A 22,686-nucleotide genomic window follows, 5' to 3' on the forward strand; every position below is an offset into this window, starting at 1 on the left:
ATTGTAAAAGTAGTACACGACATGAATTTTAACAAATTATGTTGATAACAAATTTAATAAAAAATTTTAATATGTGGAATATTTTTGACATGAATTTGAAAATTTTTTGTACTAAATAAATATATTCAATGTTTTACTTCAACCATAAATGATACACTATTAAGAAAATGTCGATTTTTTATTAGTTCATCATTTTAAATTTCGAATCGATTAGAAAATATCGATTTTCATCCAAATATAACTCTTTAACAAAGCAAATTGTTTATGATTTTACACAGTTCAATTAATCAGATAATAATAATAAGATTAAAAAATCACCATATTTATGTTTAGATATACAACAAATTTATCTATTTGTAGAAATAAATCGATAATAGACGGCATTATTTTCTACTACTATTGACATATCATAGATGGCTTTAATTTAGAAGCTAAATTGTAGATGGCGTTACAAGTGAAAACAATTTAATATTCGTTTTATGAATTAAAATCGACTAACCCGAAATATCTTACTTGTTTTTTACTCTTAATGACAATAATATTCATTGAAATGAATAAAATATTATCAAACTATTTAATTTATATAATAATTTGAAATATCTCTCTTTATTGACTGTTTGTTCAACGATGTAAAAGGCCAGATTTGTGAAAGAATTTGTAGTCAAGGCAGACGTAATGTAGGTTGATTAAAAATTTATTTATACAGTATGTAGAGTGCAAATAAATAATTCATAGTATTATTTTGAATAAAAACGAAGTGAAATTGGGAAGTATGAAGAAAATAGCCCAACTGTACCAGATTTTTTGAAACATTTTGGTTTTACTTCCAGTGTCAACTTTAAAGATTAGTCAGTCGATTATTTCACGTAATTATTAGTTTTTTCAACTTTTTAGATATTTTTCTCGATAAATCGTCATGATTTTACGTAATTATTAATCAGATGTCGTATTTTTTAATACTTTAATACTAATATTTTTTAATATTTTAGTTATAGTTTTGATATTGAAAGTTAGGGTTTTTACGTCCCTAACTAACGCCATTAGCGAGGGAGATATCGTGAGAATAAAGTATAAATCAATTGATAGTGATATAAAAATGGGAAATAGCGTGCATGTTACACTGTTCTCTTGAAAAAAAATCTTAGTGCCAAAAGAAGTTAGTAGCAGTTCACGGTAGCTATACTTCTTCAAAATATTTGAGAATATGTAAAAACTATTTCAAATTTGATGATTTTATTTTATTTTATATCTCGTATGAAAACTGAAAATTCTTAATTTCTGATCTCCTAGACCGGCATTTCTAGAGTTGAATTTTGGTGGTTGTATACTATCATCGTACCCTCGTATTTTCGTACTAAAAATCATCGGGTTCCAATTTTTTTTAAAATTTTTGTTTTTATGGCAGGTTTATGATGAAAACATTTTAGGAAATATCTCATATTGGGAATAAAAGTTAGTTTTTTGAATAAATTCTACTTATTATATTGTTGGTTTTAATGTATTGTACTACCCCCGTTTTTTTGGTTGTGGAAAATCGAAAAATTCGATTTCAACGATTTTTTTTCAAAAATCTTCGTTTTCACGAGGGATTTATGATAAAAAAATATATGAAATATTTATTTTAAACGTTTCGTATGGTTTTATGACTTTAAATGTTATATTCACACTTTTTTCTTCATAATTTTTTTGGAAATCATCAAAGGAAGTATTTTTGGTTATCATTTGGAGTTAACCTCATTTTTGGCTATAAACAATCGAAAAATTTTACATTTTGTTCATTTTTTTGGCGAATTTATTTCAATAGAAATAAAACCTGAGATTAAAAAACAATTTTTAGACCTATAAAGAATCCAAAAGTCATAAATTCCCATTTTTGTTTCTGAACAATGATTTATGTTTGAACAAAATTGTCAAAATTGCCTTGGCAGTGAACGTGTTGAAAAAAATTTTTAGGTTGGGATTCTCTTTGTTTCCTCCAATGTGGAGTGAATTCCACAATGATTTTGGTGTATAAAATTTTGATTTCCATTAATAAAAGTAATAATACGATTAATAATATGAATTTCATATTTTTTAATAACCAAAAACATGTAGAAAATTCGATTTTTGGACATGTGCTTTATTTTTATCTCAAATCTCAAAAAATTTTGCAAGATACTATTTTTCATAAGTAATTTTGAGAATGTTTTTGTTTATTTTGACGATTTTTTTGGGAAAAGTGGAATTTTGAGAGAAAATTTTTTCATTATAAATCTGCAAATCAAAATTTTTTTGTATATATTATGAAAAAAAAAATGAATGAGGGTGTTTATATGAACAGTTTGACCCCCGAAATTAAAATAAGTCTAATTTTTTTCATTCCCCATATTTTGTTTAACAAAAAACGAAAATTTAAAAGAAAATTCCTTGAAATGGAACGATTTTTCAATTTTCCACAATCGATAATATCATAAAATCACCTGAACCTGGGTATCCTTATTTTTGCGTGATTAGGGTCCTTTAGGTTACTGGGAATCAAGGGAAGGTTTCGTTTGTAACAGAAACACACCTTGTATTGTTTCAAAATTTATTTGACAATCGACAAAAAGTAAAAAGAGGAAAAATTAAAATAGAAAACAATTTTCTTTTCCGTTTAAATATAACAAAGTTAATATAACAAATAATCTCGATGGGACGTAAGGAAAAATAAAGGGAAACTGCATAAACATACATTTAATATCGTTATCGTTATTTTTGTTTTAAAAACATAACATCCAAATATATTTGAACCTTGTACCCTTATAAATATCAACCAAAGTAGTTAATCTAAGCTACGATGGTTTTTTATGTAAATATTTCATCACGTTTGGACATTTTTTTATATCCCCCGGTTATATAACCCACGACAAAACGAAAATTTTCACAGTAGAAACTGGAAAATCTCACTCATCTGAACGTGGAAAAAATTTTTGGCGATTTAATGGAAAACGGTTGCTTCGAAATGATTTATTTATATTCAAGGAATGTAAAAAGCAACCGAAGTCATCGAGGAGCATGGAAATTATGTAAATCACAGAAAATCTCATCTAAATGCCCAATAATTAAGTAAAAAAAAAAACATAAATGCGATTAATGATGATTATTTATAGACAACTGTCGGGATGCTGACTCTGCGATTTTCTTATTTTTCCTCCTTTAGTATCGGTCTTCATTTGGTCTATGCTTATCTTACGGGGGTTACCTAACGTGACGAGGGCGCTGGCAATCGCCAGACCAGCCGACTGACCCTTAACGGTGTGCGGCTCACCCCCTACATAAACGGAAAAATAATATAATCAAAAACTTTATAATAAAACGATGTATGGTTTTTTTATTATCTTCCAACTTTGATATTAATGAACTACTACAAACTTAAATGACTTTTTTGGTAAAAACTGTATCGTTAATATTAGAATATGCGAAAAATATAGTGGAAAAAGTTGTAACTAGTAATAAAATTGTGGAATCGATTAATAAAAACGAAGATACAAACATTTCCTTCTTATATTCCTTCCCGGTTAATCCGTATGCCTTTTACAGGATTTTTTTTTAATGCTTTTCGATCCTTCCATATCCTCCAGGATTATCTTTTATTTTTATATCCTCTTTAGACGTGGATTTGTGGCTCTGTCTTCTACTTCCTCCCATTCTCTCATTGTTTTTTTTTTATTCCTAACATATCCTTCCATTTCCTCCAAAGTTATTCCTTCTATTTCGTCCTATTTCCTCTATATACTTTTTTTGCTTTATCCTTGTGCATTTTTGGGACTCAATCTCCTACTTTCTCCTTTTCTTTCCATGTTTTTCCACTCCTAACAATTCCTTTTCCATCCTCCAAAATTATAAAGTTTGTTTTGTCCTTTTCCCATCTATTCATTTATTTTTTTGATTATTCTTATCCTTTATTCCTTTATTTCTGCATTATTTCTATTTCATACTGTTGCCTCTATCTAGTCACTCCTTCATCTTGTTATTTGCTTTATACTAATTCTTCCTTTATTCTTTATCTTTATGCTTAAAATTTTCCATGATTTCTCTTCCTTCGTAGGTACTTTCATACCTTCCAAAGTTTTCTCTTTATATTTCCTCCTGTTTCATCTATCTGTCAATATACTACTTCTTGGTTTATAATTATGCTTTCCAGACGACATATTGGACCTAGAGGACATCGTTTACTCAATGTTTCCATGATTTTCCTTCCCCATTAGGTACTTTTATACTTGCCAGAGTTTTCTTTTCACATTCCGTCTTATCTCCTCTATCCGGTTAATCCACTGACATCCTTATTTAGTTTGTATACTTTTTCTGGGTTTTCAGACTTAAAATTGGGATTGCAGGTGCTTAAATACTGTTATGTCCAATGCAATTTCTTCTTTCTAATTTTCTATAAGACAAATTTTGTCCCCGTTTCTTCTATACATTTCTTTACGGCTTATCCCTATGCTTTCCCTGACCATATTTCGGGATTTCGATTCATATTTCTACCAATACTTTTCAAGCTTTCTCCTTTTTATTTCCTTCTTTTTGTTTTACGTGGTCTTAGTTTTATCAATGTTTATTATATTCACATTATATACCCTTAATAATAATTTTTGTTTCCCTTTATATGATCGTTTTTAATTTTTCGTACACATATTTTATTTTCCCTATAAAATTTATAAATATAGCACTTTTTGCATGATTATTTCTTTTTCTTTCTTCTGTTTATTTCTCCCCTTTATCAATTAACATGTTTCGTTACTATAATCCTTGATATATAATCGAAATATTCTTCGAGAATTTCAATTTCGTACACACATGTGAACAAAATTAATTGAAAATGAGATAAAAAGATTAATAATAAATTAAATTTAGTGTATACAGGCAAATAGGAAGAAGATGATACAAAAAAAAAGTTAAAATAAGGATTAATTAGTTAAAACTGTTACAAAGAAGAAAAAAAATTTAAATATATCAAAAAGGGCGTTTATTTTATATTAGACACTTAGTAGAACATTTTCTTTGTTAAATGATGAAAAAAAATTGGTAAAAATGAAACTAACCTGTGGGTAATCTGACCAAGAGGCTGAGGACCGCTGCTCTATTCCCGTAACAAGGTTCCAAAGCTATGGGACTGGGGGCGTCGGTTTTCTTCTGTTTTTCGTTACGTTTAAAGTCTAAAGTCTCTTTGATTTCTAATTCAACTAAAACCTGCGAAAAAGGACGAGACGCCATCTGTTCCATCTCGACGAAGAGACGTTGTCGACGTCGGTACATGTCGTAACGCTGCTTTATTTTCCATAAAATGGCCGCCGCCAATAACAGCAACAAAAAACAACTGAAAACAACGAAATAAAATAAATGTCGAATTATTCATCGAGACAAATTGATACTTACGATGAAAACGTGATGAAAAATTGTTGGAGGTTCAATTTGGGGTACTGACTGAACGATATTTGTATCCACAACGGTGTCTGGAAATCGTACACGTAAACGTAGAAAGTAGTGAGAGTAACGTTTTCCTCTACTCCGAATTTATATAGGGATTTGGAAAATTTCGATCTGAACGTCGTACAATTGTAATTTTCGAAAATTGGCTTTTCTTCTGAATTTTCAGTTCGAACCGTTATGTTCATCTTAGCCATAACGGAACAAGTTATTAGAAAATCTGCGTCTATATCGGGTTTTATAGGGGAATTTCGAAAATTTATTTGCGTGTAGTGCCTGTCTTCCTTTTTGGATAGATTAAAAGTAAATTGATAGTCTATAGTGAGATCATCTGAAATAAATAATTGATTTGATTAAATTACTCGTGTAATCGGTGGATTTACTTACAGTAACAAGATTTGTTATTGGGATCCGGATGGTAATGGTTCCCTGTATCGCATTTTTCGCATTGATCGCCTATAATACCCTTTGTTGTACAATAACATTTTCCGGTCTCTCTATGACAGTCGTCTGCTTGTTTGTTACACTGACACGGCGCACATTTCCCCCCGTTTACTGGATTTCCCCAATAACCTTTTATACAATGCTCGCAATGTCCACCTGTCGTTAAATTACTACAATTTATGCATATGCTCGTGTTTTCTTTACAACTAGCGTGCCCGTTACATTGACATTCAGGACAATTCGTAAAGTGCCAACGTTCTGGTGGACACGTAGAAAAATGTAGAGATTGAGTATGTAAGGTTGGACCTAATACGAAAAAAACACCTATCACTATTTTTATAATCTCCAAATTCGTAAAATAGAATATAAATTATAAAACAAACGTTTATCATAACCTACTAATAATATTGATAGTAACACGTAATACTTCATCATAAAGTTCACAAAATTAATTTTTTAGTACTTACACTGAAAATTCACATAAAAAATAGTTGAATTTCGAAAATAAACAACAAAAACCGTATAGAATAAACAATAATCGTATTATGAATAATTTATTTTGACAATTGACATTTATACCAACTTTTTAAACTTAATTATTTCACTAAAACAAAAGCCGATTGGTCTCGTTTATATATCAGCCAGTTTCGACCATAGACTATTACGAGAGATCTAAAAAAATCGATTAAACATTTCGATTTACAGAGATACCGAATGTCATATTATACCAGGGATGGCGAATTGTTTCGTACATAAGATTAGGGGCATAGGCGTAGTTTAAAAAGTGAAAAAGGGGTACTATGTTTATACGTGGTGTATATCGGTAAAAATATATATTCGGAAAGATTATTTTTTATTTCGAATAACTTTTATATTTTTTTATAAGTAAATTTTCGGATAGAAAATTCGATTTTTCCGATAAAATTTGATATCAATGTTTCAAATATATTTAGCGGGTTTTTTACGGGGGGTAAGTGAAAAATATATACGAAAAATATATTCGATGGTAAATCGAAAGCCACTAACCTGTATAACCGCCCGGTATACAGGTTCCGAGTCCGGTTCTGGATCCGTCGTCGCACCAACCGCAAGCCGGATCATCTCGACATTTGGCGCAAGTCTTATAGAAGCCGCATTGCGAATTTTCATCGCTACCTCTCATTCTGCATTTATTTTGCACGGTAGTCCATTCTCTGCACTGTCCGTAAGGGAAACTGGACGTATATGCGTTCTTATCTACGCACCTTCCTTCGTTCTGACACCAAATACACTCCTCTTGGGTACAATTCAAACAAGAATTATATTCGGAACAGACGCTCGGACATTGATTTTGTTCGACGGCTTCCGCGGAACTGGTATTATTAGAATGAGCGTGCGGCACGCATTTGGCGTGCTCGAAACGCCATCTACACGACGGTTGGGAAGTACAAGCTTTGCAAGTGTGCAATTGTCGACAAATCGGCGCCGGATCCGGAGACGGACACGACGTCGATTTCGTTATGGAATCCGTACCGTTGGTAGTGCACTTTTTGGGTAAATGTATACATTCGTTGTCGCACCAAACGCAACCGATCGTAGTATGGACGCAACTCAAACAATCGTCGATTTCTTCGCACAATTTTTCGTTTTTAATCATCGCCGATGTGGCCGCCGATCTATTCAACTTCGGACACTTGATAACCGTACTATCTTCCCTTTTGAAAATCATATCTTTAGGTACGCGCCTCGCCGGACTGCAAACGCCCGATTTCGAATCCCAGACGCACTTCAAACCCGATTTGCTATTCAAACAAGATGATTCGTTACCGTAATTACAATCGCCCGGCGTATATTTCAACGTGTCCGACAACATTTGCCCGTCGAATCCGCCGTATATATACAGGGAACCCTCGAAAACGACCGCCGAATGACCGAAACGAGCCGAATCGGTTCGGAGATCGTCGGGTACGTTCATTGCGTACCAACTGTCGCACAAAACGTCGTAAGCCAATAATTCTTTGCTGTAACATTTGGCGCCGAAACTGTGCGACGTATCGTTGTGCGTATTACCGGCGAAAACTAACATCAAACTATCGGAAACGAAGGTGGCGGTGTGTAGGAATCTGGCGGAAGGGGCGTCGGCCAAAAGCGTCCATAATCTGGCGTTCGGTTCGTAGGAATACAAATTTTTGCTTAAATATTGCGAGGATTCGCTTTCGGAAACGACGCCGCCGTACACGTATATTTTATTGGTGAGGGGATCCCAACTGGCGGTGTGTCCGTAACCGCCTTTCACCGGATAACCTTGAGTGTTGACAATGTGCCATTCGCGCGTACCGAAATAATATTCTTGAACGGTATTCAAATAACCCAATCGAGGCGAATGGCCGAATATAACGATCATTCTGTCTACTTTGGTGGTTGTGTTTTTAGCTACCACCGTCGCCGTGTGACCGGCCGATTTTAACGGGCCGCACATTATGTAACTGTCGTTACAGGAATCGGCTTTGACGGTTATGTTTTCCCACGTTTTGGCACTTATATCGAAAGCCCACAGTTCCGACGTCGGACCTCTGTTGCCGTCCACGCCGCCGTACAGGAATATTTTATCGCCGTACAGGACGGTGGAATGACCGTACCTCATCGAAGGACTCTCGGATATATGCAGAGTCTCCCAAACATTGCCTAAAGTAAAAAATTATTATCGGATCTAACATTTTCCAAAAATTAGTTTTACATATTCTTTATCGAAATTACTTTCCCAATTCTCCCCAAAAATGATTTCCCACAATTTATATCAAAATTACTTTCCGAATTCTCCCCAAAAATGATTTCACGCAGTTTTTATCAAAATTACTTTCCTAGTTTCCGTCAAAAATAATTTCACACATTTTATATCAAAATTGCTTTTCGATTTTTCAAAAAACTAGTAACACATATTCTTTATCAAAATTACTTTCCGATTACTTGCCAATAACGATTTCCCACAGTTTATATCAAAATTACTTTCCGAATTCTCCCCAAAAATGATTTGACGCAGTTTATATCAAAATTACTTTCCGAATTCTCCCCAAAAATGATTTCACGCAGTTTATATCAAAATTAATTTCCGAATTCTCCTCAAAATTTATTTCCCACAGTTTATATCAAAACTACTTTCTGAATTCTCCTCAAAATTTATTTCCCACAGTTTATATCAAAATTACTTTCCGAATTCTCAAAATTTATTTCCCACAGTTTATATCAAAATTACTTTCCGAATACTCAACAATAATTTCCCATTCTTTTGCTAAAATTGTTTTCCTATTTTATATCAAAATTACTTTCCGAATTCTCCCCAAAAATGATTTCACGCAGTTTATATCAAAATTAATTTCCGAATTCTCCTCAAAATTTATTTCCCACAGTTTATATCAAAACTACTTTCTGAATTCTCCTCAAAATTTATTTCCCACAGTTTATATCAAAATTACTTTCCGAATTCTCAAAATTTATTTCCCACAGTTTATATCAAAATTACTTTCCGAAATCTCGACAATAATTTCCCATTCTTTTGCTAAAATTGTTTTCCTATTTTATATCAAAATTTATTTTCAAATCCTCGTGAAATATAATTTCCCAGTTTTTATCAAAATTGCTTTCCCATTGTTTTATCAAAATTACTTTCCTAGTTTCCATCAAAAATAATTTCATACATTTTATATCAAAATTACTTTCCGAATTCTCCTCAAAATTTATTTCCCACAGTTTATATCAAAATTACTTTCCGAAATCTCGACAATAATTTCCTATTCTTTTGCTAAAATTGTTTTCCTATTATATATCACAATTTATTTCCAAATCCTCGTGAAATATAATTTCCCAGTTTTTATCAAAATTGCTTTCCCATTGTTTTATCAAAATTACTTTCCTAGTTTCCGTCAAAAATAATTTCATACATTTTATATCAAAATTACTTTCCGAATTCTCCTCAAAATTTATTTCCCACAGTTTATATCAAAATTACTTTCCGAATACTCGACAATAATTTCCCATTCTTTTGCTAAAATTGTTTTCCTATTTTATATCAAAATTTATTTTCAAATCCTCGTGAAATATAATTTCCCAGTTTTTATCAAAATTGCTTTCCCATTGTTTTATCAAAATTACTTTCCTAGTTTCCATCAAAAATAATTTCATACATTTTATATCAAAATTACTTTCCGAATTCTCCTCAAAATTTATTTCCCACAGTTTATATCAAAATTACTTTCCGAAATCTCGACAATAATTTCCCATTCTTTTGCTAAAATTGTTTTCCTATTATATATCACAATTTATTTCCAAATCCTCGTGAAATATAATTTCCCAGTTTTTATCAAAATTGCTTTCCCATTGTTTTATCAAAATTACTTTCCTAGTTTCCGTCAAAAATAATTTCATACATTTTATATCAAAATTACTTTCCGAATTCTCCTCAAAATTTATTTCCCACAGTTTATATCAAAATTACTTTCCGAAATCTCGACAATAATTTCCCATTCTTTTGCTAAAATTGTTTTCCTATTATATATCACAATTTATTTCCAAATCCTCGTGAAATATAATTTCCCAGTTTTTATCAAAATTGCTTTCCCATTGTTTTATCAAAATTACTTTCCTAGTTTCCGTCAAAAATAATTTCATACATTTTATATCAAAATTACTTTCCGAATTCTCCTCAAAATTTATTTCCCAGTTTATATCAAAATTACTTTCCGAAATCTCGACAATAATTTCCGATTCTTTTGCTAAAATTACTTTCTGATTTGTTTTCAAAATTTATTTCCGAATGCTAGTGAAATATAATTTCCCAGTTTTTATCAAAATTGTTTTCCCATTGTTTTACCAAAATTAATTTCCTAGTTTCCGTCAAAAATAATTTTATACATTTTATATCAAAATTGCTTTTCGATTTTTCTAAAATTAGTTTCACATATTCTTTATCAGAATTATTTTTCGAATACTCGACAATAATAATTTCCCACATTTATCATCAAAATTACATTTCGATTTCCTTCTAATATAATTTCCCACATTTTATATCAAAATTACTTTCCTAATTCCCGTCAAAAATAATTTCACACACTCTTTATCAAAATTATTTTCCCAATTCTCGCCAATAACGATTTCCCACATTTAATATCAAAATTACTTTCCGATTTCTATCCAAAAATAATTTCACACATTTTGTCAAAATTGTTTTCCAAATTTTACAAAACTAGTATCACATATTCTTTATCAAAATTACTTTCCAAAATCTCGACATTAATTTCCCTTTCTTTTACTAAAATTACTTTCCGATTTTTTTTATCAAAATTACTTTTCGATTTCCTTCTAATATAATTTCCCACATTTAATATCAAAATTACTTTCCGAATTATTACATTTTTTTTTCGAAATTACTTTCTGAATTCACATCAAAAATAATTTCCCCGAATTTTTAATCAAAATCACTTTCCGAAACGTTAACGAAAAAAAATATTTACCAATATTTTTATCAAAATTAATTTCCAAATACTCTTAATCAAAAATAATTTCTCATCTATTCTGTCAAAACGAATTTCCGAAACATCTGTCAATGAAAATAACTCATCATTATTAATTTGTCTATGATCGACAATTGCATTTAGAAAAAGAAGAAGAAATAGTCTTTCGACAATGTGTAAATACAAAATAATTGTACTCACCATTAAAATCGTACACAGATAAGAGATTTCCTTTGTTATAGCTTTCACCGGCGACGATATACATGGAATCCTTCCACACGACGGCACCGTGGGAAGCCGACCCGTTGGGTGTGAAACCCGGAACGGTGACAGTTTCCCAAAACCCTTCGCTAGCTAGCTGACTACAATCAGTTCCTCTGTAATTTCCTATACAAGCGCAACCGTTTTCCGGTTCACAGACACCTCTTTCTTCGAAAGCTCCGCAATCATTCGGACATTTTTCTAGATGACAAGCAGCGCCGGTCCAATAACCGTCGCAAGTGCACTGTCCATCTATGCAGATACCATGACCGGAACAGTTGATACCAGCAACCTCGAGGATTATTTCAGAATTCAAAGATTATTTCAAGAATTTTGACATTTATTCAATAAAGTGGTTGAATTTTCATGTCTTATTATTGTTTAATCCCATTCTATTTTATAAAAATGCGCCGTCCCAAACTGAATAAAAAAACCAACTTCAACATAAACACATTTTCCACGGAAATAAATGGCACACCCTGTATATTGCAATTGTAAACAATTTATAAAAAAATGGTGGAATTACGTAAAGGGAATACAAAGTGAGTTTTTGTATAAATACCGAAATTAAGTGACTAACATTGTTCATTACCAAACAATTTGGTACTAAAACAATGGAAATTATTAAATTACGCCGTTTGCACACAATTTACTCTCAAAAATAATTTATTTTGAAACTAAAACCACAAACAAAACACAAATTAACTATGTTTAGAAATTATTTGACGGTTGACAGGTATACCAACCTCTATAAACTGAATTCCCTGATAGTGATGTAAGCAAATCTGAAATCTTATTGGTCTGTTTTATACAAAAATCATCATTAGCTATGTAATATGTAATAAAGAAGAATTATTAGGTTAACCAACGGATAGGAAGTAACTTTCCCAAAAATTTTATATCAATTTTCAAAATTAATTTTTGATTTAAATATTTATAAATGAAATTTGTAATTTAAAGAGAAATTCAATGATATATACGACTGAAAGATGTTTTGAAACTATTTATATATACAAGTATAAATATGAAAGTAAATAACATTTTTTCATATACAGGGTGATTACAAAAAGATCGACACCAAAATTAATTAATTGGAGATTAATTTGATGAGAAATTAGTGAATACTTTGTTGTTTTATCAATTTTAAATGCTTTTAACTTTGTACTTAAACAAAATAAGGAAATTTAATAAGGATTATGGTAATTAGAAACTTTGCTTTTGGAACAGTATAGCGATTAATCACCTTAATATTAGAATTCTAAAATACAGTACAAAGACATTGTTTTAAAACGAAAAATCAAACTTACCGTCGATGGACAAGAATTTAGTCTATAGGTAACGTTAAACCCCGACATATTATAAGCGTCGTCACTGAAAAAGTGTATAAGTGCCGCACCAGATTGCGCTATCACTTCTGGTATCCGCCTAATACTATACGCATCTTTATACATCAGTCCACTAAATACTGCAAGCAACGGTGAGTCTACACTATCACCATCGTATACGTACAAATGGTCCCAACCGCATTCAGTTGCAAATTCTTTAATGTGAAGCGTAATCGTCGAATTTGGGGCATCTATCAACCAGCTACATTTGCTCGTTAGGGAGTAATTCCCCAGGCCGTCATGGATCGTGCCAGTTGGACTAGCAAGTCTGTTAACAAAAACCTTCGAAAGAATGGACTTTCAATTGAAAAAAAATTCAATTTAATTGCATGTTACAACCACAAAAGAACGAGTTTTTTCCTTTTAAGACATAGAAATTGAGAATATATACAAGGATGTTTAAAATTTATACAAGAACACAAATCCTGCAGGGTTTACCGGTTGACGATTGATAGTACTTACAAACTCTCATATATCAATTGATAAATGTATTTTTCGAAATTATTGTAGTAGAAAACCAAAAATAATTGAAAAAATTGTCGTAAATTGTTTTTGTTGCCTATATCAAGTAAGTTCAATCCTACATTTTCTACACTTTTTTGTGATAACTTTATATTTAAATGAGTGTTTATAGTGATATAATACGATTAAATGAAATTCGGAAATTCACCTCGGCAGTCAACGTGTTAAAAACATTTTATTTCAAACTTTGTTTATTGATGAGTACAGTTATCACAATGGCATTGAATTAAGTGGGACAAATTGAGAAAAGGCGTATATGTGACCTCTTTGTTTATTTATTTTTCTCTAAATCGATCTAATTTGATCTTACCTGACTTTTCCACCGCAAAATTGGCATTCGGAACCCTGCCACCCATCATTACAAACACAAGTATTGTTTGTGCAGATTCCATTACCATTGCAGGTAGGGTCGCTACATTTAGCAGACACATTAGAAACTAAAGATAAAGCACCGAAAATGAATACACAATAAATCGAAAAGTTTATTAAACGAAATTTTCGCCGATACTTAGATTTAAATAAAAATAAAAACATTTGTAAAATTTGTATCATGTTTCTTTCATTTTCATACGTCACTAATAAACACTTAAATATCACATATTATCCTCGTTAATCGACTCAAATTTGTAAAAGTAACATTTTAGAACTTATAAAAACTCAATAATATTATACAGTTTTTGTCAATTTGTTAATTATTTTAATGATATACACTTTAATATAAAGACCATCTCATTATTTTGACGTTTATGACAGTGGGTACAACGCAGTCACACCAACTGAAATTAATACCAACGTTTCACTGTTAATATTAAGTATAAATTGAAATAAGAATATTTCTCGATCAAAATTATAAAACCATTCATATCTTTTTTCAAATTATAATCAAAAATACTTTCGTCGCATTGCAAATAATTAGTACAGGAAAGTTCCAATATACAGTTGTGGTAAACTGACTTTGAAGGTCAATACACTTTTCATAAACTAATCGGATCATGATTCGAATGTTCGGAAACTGATGCGGATTACGGGTTAGTTTATCTATGGTTTTTTCAACTTAAAAAATTATTATATATATATTATATATATTATTATATAAGCATCATAATACATTTGTTACTGAGGTTTGCAGTTTTAATACTTTTCGATATTTCATTATAAAAATAGCTTACTGGTATTAAGATCTTGTTTTAAATTTGAAATTTACACCGAAAACTGTACGCGACGTTCGGAAACTGTGATCTCAATCTTCGTAATCAGCTGATGGGTGATCTATCCGAGCCCGGGTTATAGTTTCCGAAAGCCCTATTAGGAATATAATTTATAACGATAAACAAATGGATTAGTAACAAAAATTTATGAATAATTCTAATTTAACCTGACTATTTACCGTAATTGTAAATAGAACTTTCTAGAGCTGTTTGTAAATACAATTTGTACACTGAAAGTAATAAATTTATATCCGTCTAATAAACGAGACCTTGAGTGTCTACGTCAAATTTTAATTACATATTTGTATGATATAAAAAAGTTAAATTATATATTTTTATAACAAATTCAAGTTTGAATATATAAAAACACGAATAAAAAAGATATTTCTAGTATATATTATGTTCCTTGTCGAAAGATTGATTCGAACTGGGCTACATTCTTTATATTTATTTCACCAAAGATCCGGAGGTAGAGGTGGTACCAAAGCATTGCGGCATCTCCAGTACCTTGTACCTGTAGTAGTCGCTACTTTACGTATGACGGTAAAAGTAATTAAAATTGTTTCTAAATCAACAAAATGATGTGTTTACAATAAGTTTATCGATGGTAGAAATCATAATAAATACTTTCACGTATGGAAGCGTAAAGGTAATATAAATGGTAGCAACTTTGATATTAAGATTGAAATTTATCATTAATTCTATATAATACTTGTTGTTTTTGATAAAAAAATTTCTCTTTTCTATTCACCACGTGATAAATTAGATAATATAATGCAGAACTAACACAATTTAAGGTTATGGAGGGATATTAAGATAACAGTAAAGAAATATCAAAATAATATGGAAAAATATGAGATACTTTATTTAAATATTGTGATTCCATACGATCGAACATCAAAATCTTCGCGGGTTGATTCGAACTTTTCGTCTAGTGTCAAATTTTAACAGGGCAATAACACTTATACCACTGTTGCCAGATCGAAAATAAAAAGTAATAAACCGGACTTTAGTAGTCGTTGTATATTGAAACAGGTAATAAAATTATTCAAATAAATTGAATTCTTTAAACACGTACAGCGGAAGGTAAACATGTTTGGCGGGATTCTGCATGGTACATTTGATCTTTCGTTTTTATTTCAGACATTCTACAGGGTCATCCGTCTATAATAAATTGCATAAAACCATTAATTAACATTAATTACTGATTATAGTTATCTCTTTGTAATTTAATTTGAATGCCAATGCAATTATTTCCACGCGTATTTTGCCTATAAAATCCATTAACTAAGTTATAATTAACCTCTCAATGTCTACTAATTTTAGTTTCCGTAACTTATTTCTAGTCATATTTATATAAATTACTGAAGAAATTACCTTTTGAATGTTATATATACTATTCCAAATTATGTATTACATGGAAATATCACGTTTCAGTGTACCGGATATGCGTCATCATGACCTGCGTATATCAACATGATTCTTGATTAAACCCAAACTGCAATTATTCAATAATTGACTACTTGATGGGCTATGAGTCAAGGATAAATGGGTTTCAGTCCTAATCGAATTGAATAAATACTACGCAATACTTTTTAATAAATTATTTTGTCCAAATGTTTAACGCTAGGCATCTATGGTCACAATTACACGATGACGTGGCAGCGCGATGATGCCACGACACTCTTATTGAAATATCGATTTTTTTACTTTGATTATCTCTACAAATATTTATATCACGTATTTATTTAGCATTACGATTGTATTTATGTGTATATTTGAGGAAATATTAATTTCACCACACGTAAACTATTGTTGAATATCAAAGACAAATTTTATCGTAGAATTACTGTTTTATTTTGTTTTAAGTACTAACGATGCAATTATGAGCGTCCTTGTTGATAGTTCTAGAAAATAATGATCTATTCATTTCGATTTTATAACCCTACAAAGGCGTAACATCAATTTTTTTTTAAAGATTTCTTGCAAACCCTGTACAAATCGGTAAATATTTCAATTTTTGTTAGTATATAGTTTACAATGGTATTTAGATGAGTTTAATATAGATTTCCTTTTATATACAGCTGAATCCGTTGATTTGACAACGTGATTGTGACCATGTGGATGTAGTCATTTGAATTTATCAATATCGATTTATTTAAAGAGATTAGTACAAATAAATTTTAATTTCTGTGATAACTTTAATTATCTATTGTTTAATTTTTAGTTTTATTGTTTTTCGTGGATGAATCACTTTACTACAATTTCCAATAACCAATAGATCCAAATGTCATATTCTAACTGTCGGCCATGTTGTCATATCTTACTAATAAATGACAATATTGATTATTAGTTGTATCCAATCACGCTCTTATTTCACTTTGAATGATTAAATAGAAATATAATATCAAATATTAATAATTATAAATACTAAAAAAAATAATAGTGTATTTATTATCATTAGATTTGGTGTATTTATATTTTTAAATGTTTTTATACGGCACTGGAGGCTGTGACTAAACACACCTGCACTTTTTTTTTATTTCAAAACGCTTGTTAATATCTAGATTAGTTATTATGTTACTTTTTGTTGTAATACGTGATCGAAAGTTTAATAATAAAATTCGTACACGACCATGTTATGTTTTTTTCATAAATATAGGTAATTATTATTAATTTTCCGTGCACAGATAATATATTAAATCGTTTGGAATAATAGGAAATCAATTTAATAAATTAGAAAATACAATAATGAAAATTGTCACTAACAAAAACGTCTGCTCTTTATCAAAACATGTTGGATAGAAAACAACTACCAGAGACGTATTAGCATAATATTAAATAATTTTTTTCGAGTTCTTATCCAGTTTCTATTAAGAAAATTTTATTTTATTTTAGATTTATGATTCAATGACAACTATTTACTTACTTCCGTTCAGTTTCTAATTGATATAATTTCTTACAAGATGGCGCACATTTCCTTTAAAAGTAAGTATTCTAGTTATGAAAGAAATTGAGAATGGAAAGTATTAAAAAAATTACTTTATTGAATTTTAATACTTTATCATTTTCTTGTTAGTCAGTAATTATCAATTTAATTAAAACAATTAAAAAATATATTTATTACATTTAGCGTTTCTCCCTACCTCTATTTCTCTCACTGATATATAGGCAAAATCATGTCCGTTTGGGAGTGTCTATACTAAAATTAAAAAGAAAGAAAAAATATGAGTAATCACACAAACGAGAGAGATAGAAAACCTCTCCTTGATTAAGCGGTGTTGCCTACTTATAAAAAGATCTTCGTAGTTCTTAGTAATCTATTTTTTACGTACGATTCTTAATGTTTAATATACAAAAAGAATTAATAGGGAACTTATTTATTTGATAATACTTCATTATAATAAGTAAATACACAAAAAAAACAACTGAATTGATAAATAGAAAATAAAAAGTTCAATCATAACGATTTGAAAACTTTACGGAAATTAATATTTATGTATGGCAACACTGTTGATGTTGAAACTGTCATCGCCATTTCATAAACCTAAAAGAGAAAGGGAAAAGCAGAAAACTGTATATTGTTGTTGTAATTTCATTAGGAAACGAAAATTTTAATAGTAAATACCGATTTCTATCAAATAAGTTAATGAATTCATTATGTATTTATCTATTTCTTCCGATAAACATATATTTTTTACATTATTTAAGTAACGACATACGTTCTTTACGATACTTTATTATCTACCCATAAAGATAAAAAGAGATAGCGCATACAGGAAGGAAGTAATAACTGCATTGTATTGACGTTTGGATTCGTGTCGTTTGTCTACAGGACATGACGTCAGGAAGTCAATAACCGAAAATAAATGACAAAAATTGATATTTATGTGTTTTTATAAATCTCGTTACGAAAAAATTTATTTTCCAGATTGTATACCAGTGAGAGCGATAATATGGGTTATGTGTTTCACTTGTACATTATTCTTGTACATGCTAAGAATAAATTTATCCATTATTATCTTAGCGATGGTACAACCCAACGAGAAAGGTAACAAAACGTTCGTTCCGGAATGTAAAGTAATAAAACAAAATTTAACTTTCGACGGTCTGACTGCCGAAGCTCTACATTCAAATATAGAAGACGTAAGTTCATTTATGAGATATAGTTAATAAAGAAATCTAGAGATGTCTCTGTCGTGTCGTGATGTAATTATTTTATCCGAGACTCGAACCAATTGACGTTTATAATTTTCCGCGATCTCTACCTCGGGTTTACTTTACAGCGTTGCCTATTTGAGTTTCTCATTACGTTAGTTCAGCTAATTAAAATATGTTATTGTAATAATTTTTTTTCTTCGTGGTGATGGGTTATTCGTCTTCTTCTTTTTTTATATGGCCTCTTGCTATATAACGTAACAATAAATTTTTATAATTTTTAGTATGGAGTTAGGTACGATTGGAGTAGCGAGCTTCAAGGACTCATTCTGGGATCTTATTTTTGGGGATTTACTATAGCTGGTTTCCCGGGAGGCGCTATCGCCGAAAAATTCGGTCCTTCGAAATGTGTCACTATATCGTTTTTAGTTTCCGGTATATTAACGTTAATAGGCCCGTGGGCCGCGGCGTTGAATCCTTGGTTACTTATTATTTCAAGATTTGTTATTGGAATCTTCGGGGTAAGTTATTTAAACCAGTTCCTTTTTTCCCATCTCTACAGTTCCAGTGATTTGTCCCACCTCTAATTTTTAGGGCGTGGTTTTTCCCAGTCTTCACTGTTTGGTAGCTCGTTGGGCGCCACCTGACGAAAAAGGAAAATTCGTGGGAGCTCTTTTGGGTGGTAGTTTGGGAACTGTAATTACTTGGCCTCTTTTGGGGTACATTATAGAGACTCTCGGTTGGACTTGGGCGTTTATTGGATCCGGTGGTTGCGTAATCGCTTGGACGATTTCCTGGTACTTTTTAGTAACCGATTCTCCAGAACAACATAGGACAATATCAGAAGAAGAAGTGAGACATATCACTGAGAGTCTGTCAGGAAGTATATCCAAAGTAAAAGTAAGTTTGATGATCAAAATTGCTATTTAATTCAAATTAAGTATTTATTTTTAATACTTTTCATCAACCCTGTAACTTTTATAATAACCCTGTAACTATTTTAGTCGAGCTATAATATCAAATTGACTAAATCACTCATTATAAAAATTTAATAACAAAATTTTAATTTGAAACATTTGTTACCGAACACCTCTGTAGTTAAATTAAACTCGGCAACGTCGCAAAAGTTTCGTCTCGTTCGTATTTAAAATCAGATTATAACCTATAACCGTATATATAATAATGAAAGAATTAATGAATATTTAGTTGTAAAATATATTATAATATATTTATTATTTATATTTATTACCAAATTATAGTATTATTTATTTAAAAGTATCAAATACTATTAGAATTGTGTATTATATTAACCCATATAAAAAACTGTCTGGTTTGTTATTCAGAAATCGTAACATCGTTGCCAAGTTTAAAAAATTTAAATCAGTTTACGATCTTCCAATATTAATTCGAGTTTGTTTTAAATTAATTTAATAGAGATTTCCTCCATATAAGGATATATTTCTAACGATCCCTTTTTGGGCATTACTGATATTACATTTTGGTAACCTTTGGGGATTATTTTTCCTAATGACGGCCGGACCGAATTTCTTATCTTCCGTACTAGGATTTACATTAGGACATACTGGAATTTTGGCATCGTTGCCGTATTTAGCGAGGCTGATTTTAGGAATAATTTTCGGTCAAATCGGCGATTTTATCATCAGGAAACATTACATGGAAAAAACTACAATCAGGAAAAGCTTCATTTTATTTTGTGAGTATTTAAAATTAAAGTTTCCATTCAATCATCGTTAAGCACAGTGGCAACATTGGAAATATTTGTTACAGCTCATTTTTTACCGGGTGTACTTTTATTCGCTCAAACGTTCGTCGGTTGCGATGTCACGTGGGCGATCGTATTGATAACGATGTCTTTGGGATTGAATGGCGCCTCTACATTGACTAATTTACAAAATTCGCAAGATTTATCACCTAATTTTGCTGGTACTCTCTACGGTATCATTAATTGCGTAGGAAGTACCACAGGATTCATTAATCCCACCATAGTTGGATATATGACAGCTGAACGTGTAAGTGTTTTTGATACGTCATCGAACCATAGACAAACATTAAATTTGTAATATGCGTCAATCGTAACTTTTCTAAAATCTTGCAGAACGGTCTCGACGAATGGCATCACATCTTCTACATCGGCTCTTCTGTTTATATAGCATGCGGAATTGTATTTTGCATATTCGGAACTGCCGACAAACAACCTTGGAACGACGAAACAGATAAATCTAAACCAGATACCGAAGGAGTCGAAAATATCGGTTTCGAAGACGTCGATTTTTCAAAAAGTACCAGCAGAGAAAATACAAAAATATAAAAAACATTTTTATTTTAATTATTGATAATAAATGACTGAAATCGGATAAAATTCATTTCTAAATAATCCTTTCACTATCCTTAATCCTTAACTATGGAACAGTTACAAGGAACGTAATTAACGAGATTACATCACCTCTACATACAACATGACTTTTGATAAATAGCATGAAATGATATAAACGTCAAATGTCATATCTTATTGACATGTATCAACTGACAATAATAGTTTTGAAATTACTGGGTACATAATATATGTTTATCCCTGTATATTAATACTAGAGTCAATAAAAATATTTTTGCAACTCGCAAATTGGTTATTTACAAGCGAAATAAATAAAAATACAATTTAAACGGCCTTAACATTTACATTCTGAAAGGAATTAGGGCGTGAAGAAACGGATCTGAAATCCCATGTTCATTTTTATCCGTTTCCGGTTTAATACAGGTTAATCTTTTATTAGATAATAAATTCGTTTTAGTGAAAATTATCCTTATTTCAAACGTGTAAATATATTATAAATAAATAAACAAAATTAGGTCAGGTTATTGATGTCTCTAAAATCTATACAATTTAACGATATATAACAGGATCTAAGAAATAAGAAACTAAAGACATTCCACAACGGCAACACTGCTTATTATCGTGTTTCGTGAATCTTCGGTTATGATAAATTTCTTATAACGAGACGCTATAATAATGATTGAAGATTTTTGATGTTTATATTTCGAGTATTAACTTTTTATTCCCAACTTTAATAACAAATTAATTTTTGTATTACAACTATCCGGACTGTTTATCAATCCTAACCTTTTTGAAAATCGACGCGTGAAGCTGCGCTGTAGATTCAAATTAAAATGAAGGTTAAATTGAGGTCCATTAGCAATCAGACAAATAGAAGAAGAATAGTACGTTTAATTACTGTGTAAAACAAAGTTATGTTAATTGCGCTCTTAAAAGTAAATTTTGTATGTATTACGGTTGTTTAAAACATTTACATCTTTGTGCAATTAATGTACTGGAAACACCAGACAGTTGGAAGAATAAATTCACATGTTTTAAGTGATTCATGCGAAATGAGATCAAGTCAAAAGTAATTAGGGGAAAGCTGTGCAAATAAAATGATTAGTTAGTACAAGTTTTTTTTTATAGGAAATCGATTTTAATTTATGACTTCAAAACGGGAAGTTAAGAGAACATAATTGTGTTAAATACATGTTTCAAGGGTAGCGCTATAATGAAATAACGATCCCATCTCGTAACGAAAATTATATATTTTGAAATATAATGACAAAATTGGAAATTTCATAAAAATAATTTTTTTTTTGATAAAAAATTAACTAGAATACAACATTTGGTTCCATGGTTTCTGAATCATGAAATACATATTTCGAGGGTAGCGCTTTTCCGTATAATGAAATAACGATCCCATCTCGTAACTTCGAAAA

At 30.6% G+C, this 22,686-nt stretch overlaps 2 protein-coding genes and 1 long non-coding RNA gene across 6 annotated transcripts; 2 read left to right on the forward strand and 1 right to left on the reverse strand.

The window, feature by feature from the left end:
* The first annotated feature begins 680 nt into the window (after nt 1–680).
* On the forward strand, nt 681–12,003 carry LOC130892832 (uncharacterized). Its single transcript, XR_009059114.1, has 2 exons — nt 681–866; nt 11,618–12,003. It is a non-coding gene; the product is annotated as an uncharacterized LOC130892832 (long non-coding RNA).
* Nucleotides 2,971–14,494, reverse strand: LOC130892826 (attractin-like protein 1). The gene is made up of 8 exons (XM_057798482.1): nt 13,854–14,494; nt 12,944–13,289; nt 11,577–11,928; nt 6,916–8,553; nt 5,833–6,195; nt 5,395–5,776; nt 5,061–5,335; nt 2,971–3,289 (listed from the first exon to the last, which is right to left on the reverse strand). Exons 1-8 carry the CDS (start codon nt 14,093–14,095, stop codon nt 3,123–3,125), a joined length of 3,765 nt encoding a protein of 1,254 aa, XP_057654465.1. The 5' UTR covers nt 14,096–14,494; the 3' UTR covers nt 2,971–3,122.
* A 670-nt stretch (nt 14,495–15,164) lies between these two features.
* On the forward strand, nt 15,165–21,289 carry LOC130892235 (sialin-like). 4 transcript variants are annotated; one of them, XM_057797493.1, is made up of 9 exons: nt 15,267–15,400; nt 15,549–15,786; nt 17,650–17,739; nt 18,683–18,897; nt 19,194–19,430; nt 19,504–19,809; nt 20,344–20,623; nt 20,698–20,939; nt 21,026–21,289. In XM_057797493.1, the coding sequence occupies exons 3-9, from the start codon at nt 17,718–17,720 to the stop codon at nt 21,236–21,238; spliced, it is 1,515 nt and encodes a 504-aa protein (XP_057653476.1). In that variant the 5' UTR covers nt 15,267–15,400; nt 15,549–15,786; nt 17,650–17,717; the 3' UTR covers nt 21,239–21,289. The 4 variants fall into 4 exon arrangements, with proteins under 4 accessions (XP_057653478.1, XP_057653475.1, XP_057653476.1 ...); XM_057797495.1 differs by lacking the exon at nt 15,549–15,786 and having other exon boundaries at nt 15,165–15,294; XM_057797492.1 differs by lacking the exon at nt 15,549–15,786 and having other exon boundaries at nt 15,253–15,400.
* Nucleotides 21,290–22,686: the final 1,397 nt, after the last annotated feature.

This window comes from Diorhabda carinulata, chromosome 4 (assembly GCF_026250575.1).
Source record: "Diorhabda carinulata isolate Delta chromosome 4, icDioCari1.1, whole genome shotgun sequence".
Taxonomy (NCBI): domain Eukaryota; kingdom Metazoa; phylum Arthropoda; class Insecta; order Coleoptera; family Chrysomelidae; genus Diorhabda; species Diorhabda carinulata.